Below are 14615 nucleotides of genomic sequence, written 5' to 3' on the forward strand. Positions count from 1 at the left end.
TGTATTCTGCCACTGTGAACTCTCTGTTTAGGGCCAGATAGAATCCTAGTTTGCTCCGTTTTTTGTGTAAATTATTTCCAATGTATCAAGTAATTATCTACCTCTCTCACTACCTCTCCTCTCTTTCGCTCCATTACTCCGCCCTTTAAACAATGGAAAATGAAGGGATTATGAAAAACAGAGATCATGAGTGATATGCAGTATAAGTGGTTGACTCAGCTTTAAAACCCTTTCCTGCAGTCAAGTGAACACATCGCCCTCTATAGTTCCCTCACGGGTGGAATGTTATTAGTATTTTTAATTTATGCATCATTTCCAAAAACACGCCGAAAATACGAGTTTGAAAATGTTTCTATGTCAAACGGTTTTGTTACATTTCAGTCTTCTGTGATGTATATAAAGTGTAATATTGGGATGCAAACTCAAATTGAAATACATTTCAACTCTCTATCTGACATGATACAGGTGTCTGCTTCTTTGTAAAGCCCCTAACCATGTGTGTTAGGTGTATACCTTTGCTTCAAAGTAGATTTGTTTAAGATGACCAAGGAACACTCTGTCACCCTGATTTAGCACACTGCTGTATTAAAGTAGCTAGAAACAATCATGTTGATGCTGACAACTGGTCTTTCCAGTCTGGGTAAATAAACAAAGAGGGTCATTTCCACTGCAGCTTCTCTTTGTATTCATTCTACACAACATGCACACAATGAAGTTACCTAAATTATTGCCACAACAACAATTGTCTCTCAGTGACTCTTTTAACGTCACTTTGGGTGTGATGAGGTGGAGGTGGAATGCAGTCAGTCGATGTTCTACTATCTCTCAGGTTTATGTTTTAGAGGTTGAGATGACCTCCTTCAACCAACAAACCCAGATTCCAGGAAACATGAAAGGAATTGAGTCATTGTCTATCTTTTTGTGAAAAATTACACTGGTCATTCAAAAAATGTATTAAGTTAAAATAGACCTCACTTTAGATTATCCCACACAAAAATACTTAATGATTACTAAATGGTTTATAATGACCTATATTAAACATGTTATTATCTTATTAATCATTAGTGCAAACTTTAAAAATGGTTTATACATGTGTTAATAACTAGCTTATTGATATTTACAAATGTAGGAGTAAAGATTAATGAAGATTATGAATCAACTATTTACTAACCCATTATAAATAGTTAATAATTATGATTCATGGTTCTTATTGGTGTTATTATAAAGCGTTACTGGACACATTTCTTCAATATTTTAATTGTTAAACATTTTTGGGCCCCAGACTTTTGCAAGAAGTGGGACAGCCAAGCTTAGTACTGGTCTGTTTGCGTACAGTAAAGCACATTATTTTAGGTGATTCTAGAGCAGGGTTGTTATTGGAGAACTACCCTCTGTAGGTTTTCGCTCCAACCCGCAGTTGTTACTAACCTCATGCAGCTGATCAACCAGCTAATTATTAGAATCAGGTGTGGTAGACTAGGGTTGGAGTGAAAACCTACAGGACTGTACCTCTCCAGGAACAGGGTTGGAGAGCCCTGTTCTAGAGAAACAGTAGCACAGCGAGCTTTTTGGAAGAATCTTGATAAACTACAATGCTAACATACCTTCATATCTTCAATGCTACCAGATATCATAATTTAAAATAACTTGCATGGTTTGCATGGTTTGTCAAGCTTAACTTGTTTGGACACAAAAAAAGGCTTGATGATAATGATTAGGGCCCTGACGTTTTCCTGACCATATGACCTGACCAGGAGAAACTATGCATATAACAGTAAATTACAGTGCCCCAGAATTTCGAGTCTGTCGTGGTCGGGTCAGTCTTTTGAGGTGTGGGGCTTATGATGAAAGTCTGTGTCTGACAGTCTCAACTATTTAGTCAAACTGGATGGACTAGTTAATGGGTGAAACAGTAAGCCATTACCAGGTGTGTGTGTGCGCGTGTGCGTGTTGAGCCTTTCCTACATATGCCACACTTCTTGCTTGGTTTCAGTCACTCAGCATTCCTCTTCACCATCCTCTTCTCTGAAGCTAACTCAGGTAAGACTATGTCTATGAGCAAAGACCAGGGAGCTTAGTCCCTCTATACGGAAAATCAATATTTGTGAAAATATGAAATATCTTTTGGCTATATTTTATATTTCAAATTTATTTTGAAATATAAAAAATTGGCCAAATGTATATTGAATATTTACACATGTTAAAATATGTATTTATTTTCTGTATGTCATAAGGAATGAAAGGGAAAGGGGAATCACATACTGCTGAATGTAATGATCATTTACAAGCCTGGTCCTCACTAGATGTAACACAGTAAACATAAATCATGGACTCTCAAATTAGAATATGTTACGTATAGTATGGTTACATAAGACAGAGGGTTACTTGTAGGGTGGTTGGTCATGGTGAGTGGGCGTATAATCCAAACATCTAGGAACCCCAAAGGGTGCGGGTTCGAATCTCATCACAACTTCAGCGCTTTAGCGGATAAGTAACTAATTACTACTTTTTAGCTACTTTGCAACTACTTAGCATGTTAGCTAACCCTAATTCTAACCTTAACCCTTTAACCTATCTCATAACTCTTTAATTTAACTCTAAACTTAACCCTTAACCCAAAGCCTAGCTAACATTAGCCACGTAGCTAACATTAGTGTTAGCCCCCTAGCCACCGAGCTAATGTTAGTGTTAGCCCCCTAGCCACCGAGCTAATGTTAGTGTTAGCCTCCTAGCCACCGAGCTAATGTTAGCCACCACAAATTGGAATTCGTAACGTATCATATGTTTTGCAAATTTGTAACATACTGTACAAATTGTAATTTGTAACATATTGTACAAATTGTAATTCGGAACATACACTCTTAAAACAAATCTAGAACCTAAAAGGGTTATCCACCTGTCCCCATGGGAGAACCCTTTGAAGAACCCTTTTAGGTTACAGGTAGAACCCTCATATGTTCTATGTAGAACCCTTTTAGGTTCAATGTAGAACTCTTTCCACTGAGGGTTCGACATGGAACTCAAAAAGGGTTTTACCTGGAACCAAAAATAGTTCTACCAGGAACCAAAAAGGGGTCTCTTATGGGGACAGCTGAAGAACCCTTTTGGAACCTTTTTTTCTATGAGTATATAATATAAAATGGGTGACGGACATCCACAAATGAATACATACCATACGAAATGTAACATGTCATACTAATTGGAGTGTTATGGATTTACAGTTTTACTCTATTACGTCTACCCCCGAGTCCAGGTTGAATTTTCAGTTTGAGTTGGACTATGACTCCTTCTAGCTCATGTTCAAAGGAGCAGTTGTAAAGCCTGGGGACAACGAAGCTCTAAACACTAGGCTTCTCTGTAGAGCATACAGCATTTTGAATAACTTCAACTCGTTTTGAAGAATTTCACAAACTATCTTGAGAACTAGTTCTGGTGCCATTATTATGAAGCATGAAACATCGCCCTATATTCATTTGCTGGTGGTGTGACTTCTGTAAAAAAAATATATATACATATATTCTTTTTTATCCTCACAGAAGACGCCACCATGGCAAACACGATGGTCATCCAGCAGCCCAAGCCCTTTGTTCAGGCCATTACCTCAAACCAATGGAGCTCCGAAATCTGTGACTGCACCAAGGATATGTCTTCGTGTAAGTGCGTGTGTTTGTGTGTGCGTACGAGCATGTTTGTGTGTGTACATATATCGACCGTCTTTAAACAAGGCCTCTGTTACCGCTCAACTCCATTCAATGGGGGGGTAAACTCGTTTCAATCAACAACATAACACGTTCGTTTAGAGTTTGAGCTCCCGAGTGGCGCAGCGGTCTAAGACACTGCGGTCTAAGATACTGCATCTCAGTGCAAGAGACGTCACTGCAGTACCTGGTTTGAATCCAGGCTGCATCACATCCGGCTGTGATTGGGAGTCCCATAAGGTGGTGCACAATTGGCCCAGTGTTGGCCGGGGTGGTCATTGTAAATAAGAATTTGTTCTTAATTAACTGACTTGCCTGAATGAATAAATGTCAATAAAAAATTATCCCATGGGTAAATCACTGTCATTTCTTGTCCTCTATCTCCCTTTATAGGTTGCTTAGCATTCTGGTGCTTCCCCTGCTTTGCCTGTATAACGGCGAGGGAGGCTGGGGAGTGCCTGTGTCTGCCCCTGCTAGACGGCTTCGGCCTTATCCCCCCCGCCACCATGTCCCTGAGGGTGGGGATCCGCCAGCGCTACGGCATCGAGGTAAGGACACACAGAACGCCATGACCTTGTCTAGAGTCATGACGTTTGGTTCTCTCATTGTTTACTGTTAGCACAAATCAAATCAACATTTGTCACGTGCGCCGAATCCACAGAATTGATCATTCTAGACCTTACAGTGAAATGCTTACTTACAGGCTCTAACCAACCGTGCAAAAAAGGTATTTTGTGAACAATAGGTAAGTAAAGTAATAAAAACAACAGTAAAAAGAGTGAAAAACAACAGTAGCGAGCAGAGGTGGGACCAAGTCATTGTTTTACAAGTCACAAGTAAGTCTTAAGTCTTAGCACTCAAGTCAAGTTTCAAGTCATAAACCTGATGTTTTGAATCCTAAACAAGTCATAATGTGCTCTACACCAAATGTAATACCAAGAGTAATAGTTAGTATATTACATTTACGCAAATCATAAATGCTTTTAAAAATATGTATATATTTGTTACCTTTCCCAATAAACGTTATATTTCCATGGAAATACATGGGTAGACATGAGAAAGACCCCCCCCCCCAACAATAGTTATCGACTATCAAGGATCGCTATGGGGCGCAGTTCACTTCTACACAATCGCCCAACTCTCTCTCTTCACTTCTCTCTCTCACAATCTCTCTCTCTCTCTCTCTCCGCCCAACCTTAACTCTCTCTCTCTCTCTCTCTCTCTCTCTCTCTCTCTCTCTCTCTCTCTCTCTCTCTCTCTCTCTGGTTACAGTAGGCTAACGTGTGTCAGTGGTTTTAGGAACAGCATTAACATCAGGCAGGATCTAGGCTACCAACTGCCTGGCCAGTTGTAGCTCAATCTTGGGTGCAGTGATCACATTCCCACACTGACTGACTGTGTGGAAGCTCATTGATTTAATGTTAGGTTAGCCTACATGATACACTAGTAAAGTAATAAAATATATAGCTGTCGGCTATATTAGCCATGACTTACCGTTCTTTGTGCAGCTTCAAATGTCGAACAAAGTTGGAAATTGTTGCGCCTCCGTCTGTAATTTTCTTCCTGCATGTTTGGCAAGTTGCAATCTGTTTTTTGTTGATGCAGCTTCGTCTTTCTATCTGAAAATAATAATTTTGGGTATCATCTTTCCAAGGGCTCCATCTGAATTCACCCGCTGATGTTCCTCTGCACAATTTTTTATATTTGGGCTTGGGGAGGGTAACAAGTCAGGTCGAGTCATAAGGCTCAAGTCCAAGTTAAGTCACGAGTCATTGGTGTTAAACTCAAAGTCGAGTTGCAAGTCATCATATTTGTGATTTGAGTCTGACTCGAGTTCAAGTCATGTGACTCGAGTCCATGCTGTCAGGACCCGGTTACGAACCCGGGTCTCCGGAGTGAGAAACAGTCACTTAACCACGAATAGTTGGCAGAACCCAGAAGATGAGGCAGACACAGCAGTACTTGAGACGGTGTATTTAATAAAGTAAAAAATGAAGTTCTTCAGGAAAACATGTAACTCCACAACCTCAAAAGGAATTCCACAAGAACAAAGGTAATCCTCCAAGACAAAAAGGTAAATCCACAAGGTGGAAGGTATAGCACAAAAAGCCTCAAAAAATACTCAAAAACAAACAAACAAGAACAAAAAACAGAATTCCACAAGAGAGTCCACCGGGATCAACAAGAGTTCACAGAGTACTAGGGCTGGGTGCTAACATACAAACACAGAGCAAAGGACTGAGGAAAACAAAGGGTTTAAATACAATCAGGGCAAACGAGGCACAGGTGCAAATAATAATGGGGATCAAGGGAAAACAAAAGGTCAAAAGGCACAATGGGGGCATCTAGTGACCAAAAACCGGAACAACCCTGGCCAAATCCTGACACATGCCTCAGGTAACGAGGCTATAACAGTAGCGAGGCTACATACAGGCACCGGTTAGTCGGGCTGATTGAAGTAGTATGTACATGTAGATATGGTTAAAGTGACTATGCATATATGATGAACTGAGAGTAGCGGTAGTGTAAAAGAGGGGTTGACGGGTGGTGGGTGGTGGGACACAATGCAGATAGCCCGGTTAGCCAATGTGCCGGAGCACTGGTTGGTCGGGCCAATTGAGGTAGTATGTGCATGGGATGTATAGAAGAACACGAGTCATAAGGCCTTATGTCTAGAGTTTTTCCTGATCACAGGATCTGACCAGGAAAAACTCTGGGCTTTATAGTTCTAGGCCATAATTATTGTTGAAGATGTATTATTCAAACATTTTGTGAAAATAATGCATATGAATACAATGTCCATACAAATGATGTGTATCGCCCAGTTCTTTTGACTGTACCTTCGAATGTGTTATATCTCAAAATAGTGTACAACTATCAGTCCCATCTCTCCAGTAATTCATGATCAAATCAAATCAAATTGTATTTGTCACATGTGCCGAATACAAAAGGTGTAGACCTTACATTGAAATGCTTACTTACAAGCCCTTGACCAATAATTCAGTTTTAAGAAAAATACCTTAAAATAAAGAAGAAATATAAGTAACAATGTTCACCTCACCTTCTAATCTGATCTCAGAACTCTCCTAACCAGTTCTAATGACCTAAGTTTCAGGAGTACCTGTGGCCCAGACAATGCCCACATTTTTTTTGAGTACTCAAACTTTGTTTCAATACCTGCATACTGAGGGAGTTGCCTGTGTACCAGTCTGTCTGTGTTAACATTCCTCTCCTTGCCAATCCTAGTCATGCCAATCAATGAGTTGTAATGATAGAACAAACTGATCGGGGACCAGGCTACTCAGGGATTAATGCATAATGTTCTGAAGATGGCACAGTGCTGAACTCCGATCAGACAGTCTATCTCCGCTAATTGATTAATGTAGTCAATGTTAACTGATCCTAGATTAGGTGTAATGTGATGTATCTCTGTCTCCTCCCTAAAAGGGCACCATGTGTAATGACTGTGTCTATTCATTCTTCTGCGGGCCCTGCACCTGGTGTCAAATTTCAAGAGAGATGAAGACCCGCCTCCAACCAGTCACTCTCATCAACCCACATGTAAGATAAGGACAGACCTCGTTCTTCCTCATCCTCTTCTTCGTCATCATGCACCATCATCATCATATATCCCTCCTCTTCATCCTCTTCCTCCTCCACCTTCATCATAGTCATTAGACTAATAATAATCAACATCATCATCATTAGACTCGTGTTAATGGAATAGTAACAATACCAAGCCTGCACTTTCTACTACAGGAAGCTGCTGATGGGAGGACGGCTCATAATAATGTCCGGAATGGAGCAAATGGTGTATTTAATACCATCCCATTAATTCCGCTCCAGCCATTACTACGGGCCCGTCCTCCACAATTAAAGGGCCACCAATCTCCTGTGCTTTCTATCCTCTGTTGACTCTTCTATCACCGATCACTGTCACCAAACTCATCACCATTGAACGTCACACACGTGTACACCTGTACTGTGAGCCAGCCAAAACTGTTCTCCATTCAGTTTCAAGCAGGTCTGCAATAGTATCCTGTTCTTAGGTTGTTCACGTTCACTTCCACCCTGCTGACAGCTGAAATCGTTTACTCTGTATCTGTAAAGGCCCTTTAGAATTTTTGGGGTGTGTGAAAGATGAATGAATATGTGTGTATAAATAAATTTCCAAAACCCTTTTGAAAACTGGACCTTTTTATCTACCACTATGCGACATGTACAAAACATGTCCAAATGTATTGTAGAAACATATGAGAGAAATAGGTGTGACACATTTCCAAACAACAAAACAGACATTCAGATATATCTTTCATGTTTGCAGTATAAATGTATCTTAATTAATGGTGAATAAATGATTAAAAGATGAGTGCCTGTCCTGTCTCTGTGACGTTAATACAGAGGATACTGTATGTCACTGATCTTTAGTGAAGTTGTTGAATCTTATGCAAACCACACACATGCAAATAGTGACTGTTCTATAATTTAGTTCCTGAATGATATGATTTTTAATGCCACCTCTGGTCCGGAGATACCTATCACAAACCTGAATACAGCCAGGCAGAGCTGTCCATTTCAGGTGAGTATATTTTATTAAGAGTCATAATTCAATAAAACAGGACTTAGATTGAGCATGCCCCACTACTAGAATTATAGGCTGCAATGATTTGTATTTGATGGGGAGACTCATACGTAGACTACATAGACGTATACGTAGACTACATAGACTTATACGTTTTAACATCAGATTAATGGTGAATACTCTATAGACTACAGTTTGAAAATAAACAGTACCAGAGTGCACACAGTAGGATATTGGTTGTTAAGTGATGATTGAAGGGGCTCCACTTGTAAGACGTGAATTAGCCACTTAGAATAGAAGGAAGTGCAGAGCTATTAAAGCACATTTCGAAGCCAGGTGAAAGATGTGTGTGTGTGTGTGTGTGTGTGGGGGGGGTATTTCATATTTGATTTCAGCAAGTTGGCATTGGGGGGGGGCAGGAAGAAGTAACAATCCGTTGATGTTTGTTGTTGCTTTTTGTTCAGGTTCTTTGTCCATAGTCGAGTGGCCAGCCGGCCAGTCACCATGGCATCGAGTGTGATAATCAACAACCAACATTCTCAGGCTCCTCAGCCCCAGACACCAGCTTTCATAGCTGTCCACTCTAACCAGTGGAACACTGGCATTTGTGACTGCTTCGACGACTTGCAAGTCTGTGAGTCTGTCTGTCTATTTGTTTGTCCATTTATCCAGTGTTCAGCGAATCATTCACATTTCTCTGCAAAAATGTTGAACTCAGAGTTCACTAATAATTTACATTGTTCACTATTCATTCACATTTACATTGTATTTCGGAATACCTTATTAAAACATTGTTTTATAAAAAGCACATATGTGATACATTATATTGTTCCGTTTGGACTTACGCCGTGCTTGGAATATTTTGAGACATCAATGGAGTATTATAGCCCATACAGTCAGGTCCATAAATATTTGGACTATGTCCAAGTTATTATTACTTTAGCTGTCTACCACAGCATATTGGAGTTCAAATTAAATAATGAATATGTGCATACTTTTAGCTTTAATTTGAGGTTCGCATTTACATCCAAATCAGGTGAATGGTTTTGTAATTACAGCACTTTTTATTTGTGCCATCCCCCTTTTTTAATGGACCAAAAGTGATTGGACAATTGGCTGCTCAGCTGTTCCATGGCCAGGTGTGTGTTATTCCCTCATTAGTTCATTTACACTTAAGCAGATAATCGGTATTGTGTGGCATTTGCATTTGGAATCTGTTGCTGTTAACCCTCAATATGAAGTCCAAAGAGCTGTCACTGCCAGTGTAGCAAGCCATCATTAGGCTGAAAAGCAAAACCAACCCATCATAGAGATAGCAAAAACATTAGGTGTGGCCAAATCAACCATTTGGTACATTCTTAAAAAGAAAGAACACACTGCTGAGCTCAGGAACACCAGAAAGACCCGGAAGACCACGGGAAACAACTGGGGTGGATGACAGAATTATTTTTTCCCTAGTGAAGAGAAACCCCTTCAGTTGGCCAGATCCAGAACACCCTTCAGTAGGTAGGCGTATCTGTGTCAAAGTCAACAATTAAGAGAAGACTAGTAAATAGAGGGTTTACCACAAGATGTAAACAATTGGTAAGCATCAAAAACAGGAAGACCAGATTAGAGTTTGTCAACAAACATCTATAAAAGCCTGTATAGTTCTGGAACAACATCCTATGGACAGATGAAACAAAGATCAACTTGTACCAGAATGATGGGAAGAGAGAAGAGTTATGGAGAAGTGAAGGACCTGCTCATGATCCGAAACAGATTCAGCCAAATGCTTCAAAACTCATTGGACGACACTTCACCATACAGATGGACAATGACCCGAAGCATATTGTGAAAGTAACCCAATACTTTTTTTTAAGGCAAAGAAGTGGAATGTTCTGAGATGACCAAGTCAATCACCTGACCTGAATCCAATTAAGCATGCATTTAATTTGCTGAAGGCAAAATTGAAGGCAAAATGCCCCAATAACAAGCAGGAACAGACAGCTGCAGTAAAGGCCTGGCAGAGCATCGCCAGGGAAGAAACAGCATCAAGTGATGTCTGTCGGTTACAGACTTCAGGCAGTCATTGACTGCAAGGGATTTCCAACCAAGTATTAAAACACACAATTTAATTTATGATTATGTTAGTTTGTCCAATTACTTTTGACCCCCTAAAATTGGGGGGGCTATGTATAAAAGTTATATATAATAGTTATAATTCCTACACGGTTCATAAAATTATTTTGACAAAACCATTCAATTAAAGATGAAAGTCTACACTTAAAACAGATCTTGCTTGTTTCCTTTCAAATCCATTGTGGTGGCGTGCAGAGCCAGAATTATGCAAATTGTGTCACTGTCCAAATACATATGGACCTGACTGACAGCGTTACTAGCCACTAATCAAAGTGAGTGAGAGAAGTGTCATAATCAGTGTTAACAGATCTCTTCCCTGACCTGCGCTTTGCGACCCTATGATCAGGCTGTTTTGCCTTCTGGTGCTTCCCCTGTTTCGCCTGCACCACCACCTCAGAGTTCGGAGAGTGTTTCTGTCTCCCCATGCTGGACGGCTTATGGTCCTCCACCCAGCTGGTAGGGGTGCCAACCTGCATTCCTCCTGTGTCCATGTCCATGAGGGTGGCTGTACGTACCCGCTATGGCATTCAGGTGGGTTAATGAATGTCAATCTGAACGCCTGAATAAAGAAACTAGACAAGGAAGATTGTTAGGGTAGGCCTACGGACTGTGTAAACGTGAGGCAGTACACACAACACAGCAAATCAAAAAACATGTTATTGGTCACATACACGTGTTTAGCAGATGTTATTGCGGGTGTAGCGAAATGCTTGTGTTACTCCAAAAGTGCAGTAATATCTAACAAGTAAAATTGAACAATACACACAGATCTAAAGTAAAGGAATGGAATTAACAATATATAACTTTTGGGCTAGCAATGTTGGAGTGGCATAGAGTAAAATACAGAAGAATAGGATAGAATACAGTATATACCTATGAGATGAGTAACGCTAGATTGATAAACATTATTAAAGTTGCCAGGTCTATTTATATAGGGCAGTCACCTATAATGTGCTAGTCATGGCTTTTTAACAATCTGACCTTGAGATAGAAGCTGTTTTTCAGTCCCTCGGTCCCCGCTTTGATGCACCTGTACTGACCGTGTCTTCTGGATGATATCGGGGTGAACAGGCAGTGGCTCGGGTGGTTGTTGTGCTTGATTATCTTTTTGGCCTTCCTGTGACATTGGGTACTGTAGGTGTCCTGGAGGGCAGGTAGTTTTCCCCCGGTGATGCGTTGGACAGACCGCACCACCCTCTGGAGAGCCCTGCGGTTGCGGGTGGTGCAGTTTCCGTACCAGGCAGTGATATAGCCTGACAGGATGCTCTCAATTGTGCATCTGTAAAAGTTTGTGAGGGTTTTAAGTGCCAAGCCAAATTTCTTCAGCCTCCTGAGAGCTTCTGTCTAGTTAATGCAACAGCCCGGTAGTCAGTGTAATCATACAGTATCCCAGGTTTGAAACCTCTGCTGATACCTCATTGCAAGTAAAAACAAAATCCTGGGTGGAACATTGCCAGAATCAGGCAGGAATAAGCAAGAAATCCAAGAATCATCCAAACTGAGATTTCTAGAAAAACAGGGAATTTTGGGATCATAACCCTGTCTATATGTGTGTTCAGGGTGACATGACGGCAGACTGTGTGCACTCCACCTTCTGCAACATCTGCTCCTGGTGCCAGATGGCCAGGGAGATCAAGAGACGCAGACAGACCTTCACCGTCATCAACGCCCAGCCCACCATGCTGCCCGGTCAGCCCATGTTGATGGCCTCCCAGCCTGGGATCATCACATCTCAGCCTATGATCACCTCTGCCCCTCAGGCCATCTTGAGCACTAGATTCATGTAACCTTTGACCAAAGACACAGAAACCACACTGGGTTAGCCACGCCCTCTGGTGGTGATTTCATAGAGGTGATGTAATGGAGGTGATGCACAATGTATAAGACTTGAGGCATTGGAATTCATGTAAAATCTTGCACAATTCCAGCATTTACTGTACATAAGGATAGCTGTGAAATGTAAGTAATCTACTCTTTTAAATATGTCACCCAATGCAGATTGTTATATAATAATGAACATTTGGTGGGTGCCTATATTTGTCCTATTTCATATGTGCAAGTGTGTATTGTATGCATGTGTGAATTGGAAATGTATTTTTTGCATATCCCAACTCCCCCTGAGACACCCTCTGAGAGCGGGGTCAAGGCCAGGGTCTGGATGAATGCTCATCGGCGACCCTGGAGCATTTAGGATTAAGTGCCTTGCTCAAGGGCACATCGATTCACACAATGTGACGTAAGTAAGCCTTCTGTTACCTTGAGAACCAGACAGTTATTAATGTCTGTGGATAAGGCCAGTATCAGAGGGAGAGAGAGGGAGGGAGGGAGAGAGAGAGGGAGTGAGAGAGGGAGAGGGAGAGTAAGAGAGAGAGAGAGGGGAAGGCTGTAGCCCTCTCTGATAGGACTGTGCTAACAGTCACAGTGACTCATGTTCATCATTAAATGTTTATTTTTATACTGCTGTGACCTCCCTCCCTCTGACTTTCCAAAACAGTAAAGGACGTTACTGTACTTTAGGGAAGAGTGGAGTCCATCTCTAATGTCATGGATGTAATGTTGAATATGTTACAGTATGGTCCTACTGCATTTAAAAATTAAAACATCATCTATACAAAGATAATGTTAATGTGTAATGTTGCTTTGCTTGAAACGTGTATATTCTCAGTTAAACTCAAGAAACATTTTCCAGTCTGCTTATGAAAATGTTACAATATAAACAAGTTGGCAATATATTACGCATCAAGAAACTGTCAGTTAACAAGCTCACTCCAGCTTGGTCTTTCTCCTGGAGCTCTTGCAGCACAGTCTGCTGCAGACAGAAACTGAGGCCCAGAGAGAGGCCCCGCTGAGGGCCAGGAGCAGCGTTGCCACATTCAAGCTGTGGTTGGCGTACCAGGACATGCTGTAGGCTTCGGTGTGCAGGTGGGATGACGTTCCTCATCACGTAATCAAACCAGAAAGTGGTGCTGGCGAGAGGGGACAAGGGCGTGTTGCGGTACAGGCCAAAGATCTTTTGCATTCTGTGGCAGTAGGAGGGATTCTCCAGGACGTCCACTGTGGTGAGAGTGGCAGCCCCCAGACATTGCCAAACTTGTCAAAGAGGAGCGGCAGGCCCAGCACAGTTGTAGATGGCCTCTTCCAGGCCATTGGTGCATCCGTGAGCCACGACGCAAGTTTTGGGTTGGCCAAGGAGGTTGCTCTGGGGGAGCCAGTGTAGCAGCAGGGTGTTGTTCCCCAGGGAAGAGGGTCTTTCTCCCAGGAACCTCCACAACACCGTGTAGGGCAGCTGGGCAAAGGCTTGGGCCACCGCCTCGGTCACCTCCTTCGGCAGGGCGGACACCAGCATTCCCAGAGACATGACCACCACCCCGTGCTCTGCATGAAGGCCTCCAGGTCAGCAGGGAGCGGCCTGGCCGGACGACACTAGAAGCCCCCCATATAGACCACGTTGGGTATGGTGGGCCACAGGAACTCAAAGACAAAGTCCACCCGCATCAGCCACACGTCTGCTGAACGCTGCATGGAGAGCAAGTCAGCAGCAGAGGGGAAGTGACATTTGAGCAGGTTGGCGTACCGATGGTTAATAAAGAAATATTGTGCCACCACACTATAGACATAATGCAACACATTTCTGGTTCTCTAGAGGAAGTCCATGTGGTCAGAGAGCTCTTTGCCCGACACGGGGACGTAGGACAGTTGCGAGGGGGCAAAGGCGAAGTGACCCTCTCCCGTGTTGATCCAGGGCAGGTTGAAGACCAGAAGCAGACGGAGGTAGTTGGCCAGGAGGATGCCTGTGGGCAGAGCAGGGTGTCAGCACCAGGTCAAACTGAGCATCCCAGAGCCATGAACGCTGGATCACCATGAACGCTGGATCATCTGCTCCAGAACGTCCGCTCTGACGCAGATCTTGTGGCCTGTCGGCTGCATGGATGTGATCTCGTACTGATGGAGGAAGGACCGCAGGAAGGGCGACAGGGTCCGGATTCCCAGAATCGTTTGCAGCATCTTGTCGTGGAAGTTCTTGTCCACCTCGTCCTCCAGCATGAGGACGGTGATGGAACTGTAAAGAGAGGGAACTTCTGGGAGATGTACCAGCTCTTGGCAGAGCGCAGCACGGTGAGGTCGTGATCTCGGGAGTGGAGCGTTAACCCAGTGGCTGCCATCCACCGGGACCACCAGGATCTTCCTACTGCAGGCGCTACAATGGCAACCAT

At 42.5% G+C, this 14615-nt stretch overlaps 2 protein-coding genes and 1 pseudogene across 3 annotated transcripts; 2 read left to right on the plus strand and 1 right to left on the minus strand.

Moving 5' to 3' along the window:
* Window positions 1–1929: 1929 nt before the first annotated feature.
* LOC124008501 (cornifelin homolog B-like) lies at window positions 1930–8061 on the plus strand. Of its 2 annotated transcripts, none has more exons than XM_046319817.1 (4): window positions 1930–2040; window positions 3537–3653; window positions 4092–4246; window positions 7146–8061. In XM_046319817.1, the coding sequence occupies exons 1-4, from the start codon at window positions 1968–1970 to the stop codon at window positions 7266–7268; spliced, it is 468 nt and encodes a 155-aa protein (XP_046175773.1). In that variant the 5' UTR covers window positions 1930–1967; the 3' UTR covers window positions 7269–8061. The 2 variants fall into 2 exon arrangements, with proteins under 2 accessions (XP_046175773.1, XP_046175774.1); XM_046319818.1 differs by having other exon boundaries at window positions 2025–2040; window positions 3540–3653.
* A 121-nt stretch (window positions 8062–8182) lies between these two features.
* Window positions 8183–12737, plus strand: LOC124008499 (placenta-specific gene 8 protein-like). Its single transcript, XM_046319816.1, has 4 exons — window positions 8183–8277; window positions 8745–8914; window positions 10748–10932; window positions 11961–12737. Exons 2-4 carry the CDS (start codon window positions 8785–8787, stop codon window positions 12186–12188), a joined length of 543 nt encoding a protein of 180 aa, XP_046175772.1. The 5' UTR covers window positions 8183–8277; window positions 8745–8784; the 3' UTR covers window positions 12189–12737.
* Window positions 12738–13164: 427 nt separating this feature from the next.
* On the minus strand, window positions 13165–14615 carry LOC124008917 (annotated as a pseudogene).

The sequence above is a fragment of the Oncorhynchus gorbuscha genome, linkage group LG21 (genome assembly GCF_021184085.1).
Source record: "Oncorhynchus gorbuscha isolate QuinsamMale2020 ecotype Even-year linkage group LG21, OgorEven_v1.0, whole genome shotgun sequence".
Classification (NCBI taxonomy): Eukaryota; Metazoa; Chordata; class Actinopteri; order Salmoniformes; family Salmonidae; genus Oncorhynchus; species Oncorhynchus gorbuscha.

Coding starts and splice junctions, on each gene's coding strand:
- LOC124008501 (XM_046319817.1), top strand. CDS start 1,968: ATGCCACACTTCTTGCTTGGTTTCAGTCACTCAGCATTCCTCTTCACC. Junction 2,041..3,536: donor CTTCTCTGAAGCTAACTCAG/GTAAGACTATGT, acceptor TTATCCTCACAG/AAGACGCCACCATGGCAAAC. Junction 4,247..7,145: donor GCCAGCGCTACGGCATCGAG/GTAAGGACACAC, acceptor CCTCCCTAAAAG/GGCACCATGTGTAATGACTG.
- LOC124008499 (XM_046319816.1), top strand. CDS start 8,785: ATGGCATCGAGTGTGATAATCAACAACCAACATTCTCAGGCTCCTCAG. Junction 8,915..10,747: donor CTTCGACGACTTGCAAGTCT/GTGAGTCTGTCT, acceptor CCCTATGATCAG/GCTGTTTTGCCTTCTGGTGC. Junction 10,933..11,960: donor GTACCCGCTATGGCATTCAG/GTGGGTTAATGA, acceptor ATGTGTGTTCAG/GGTGACATGACGGCAGACTG.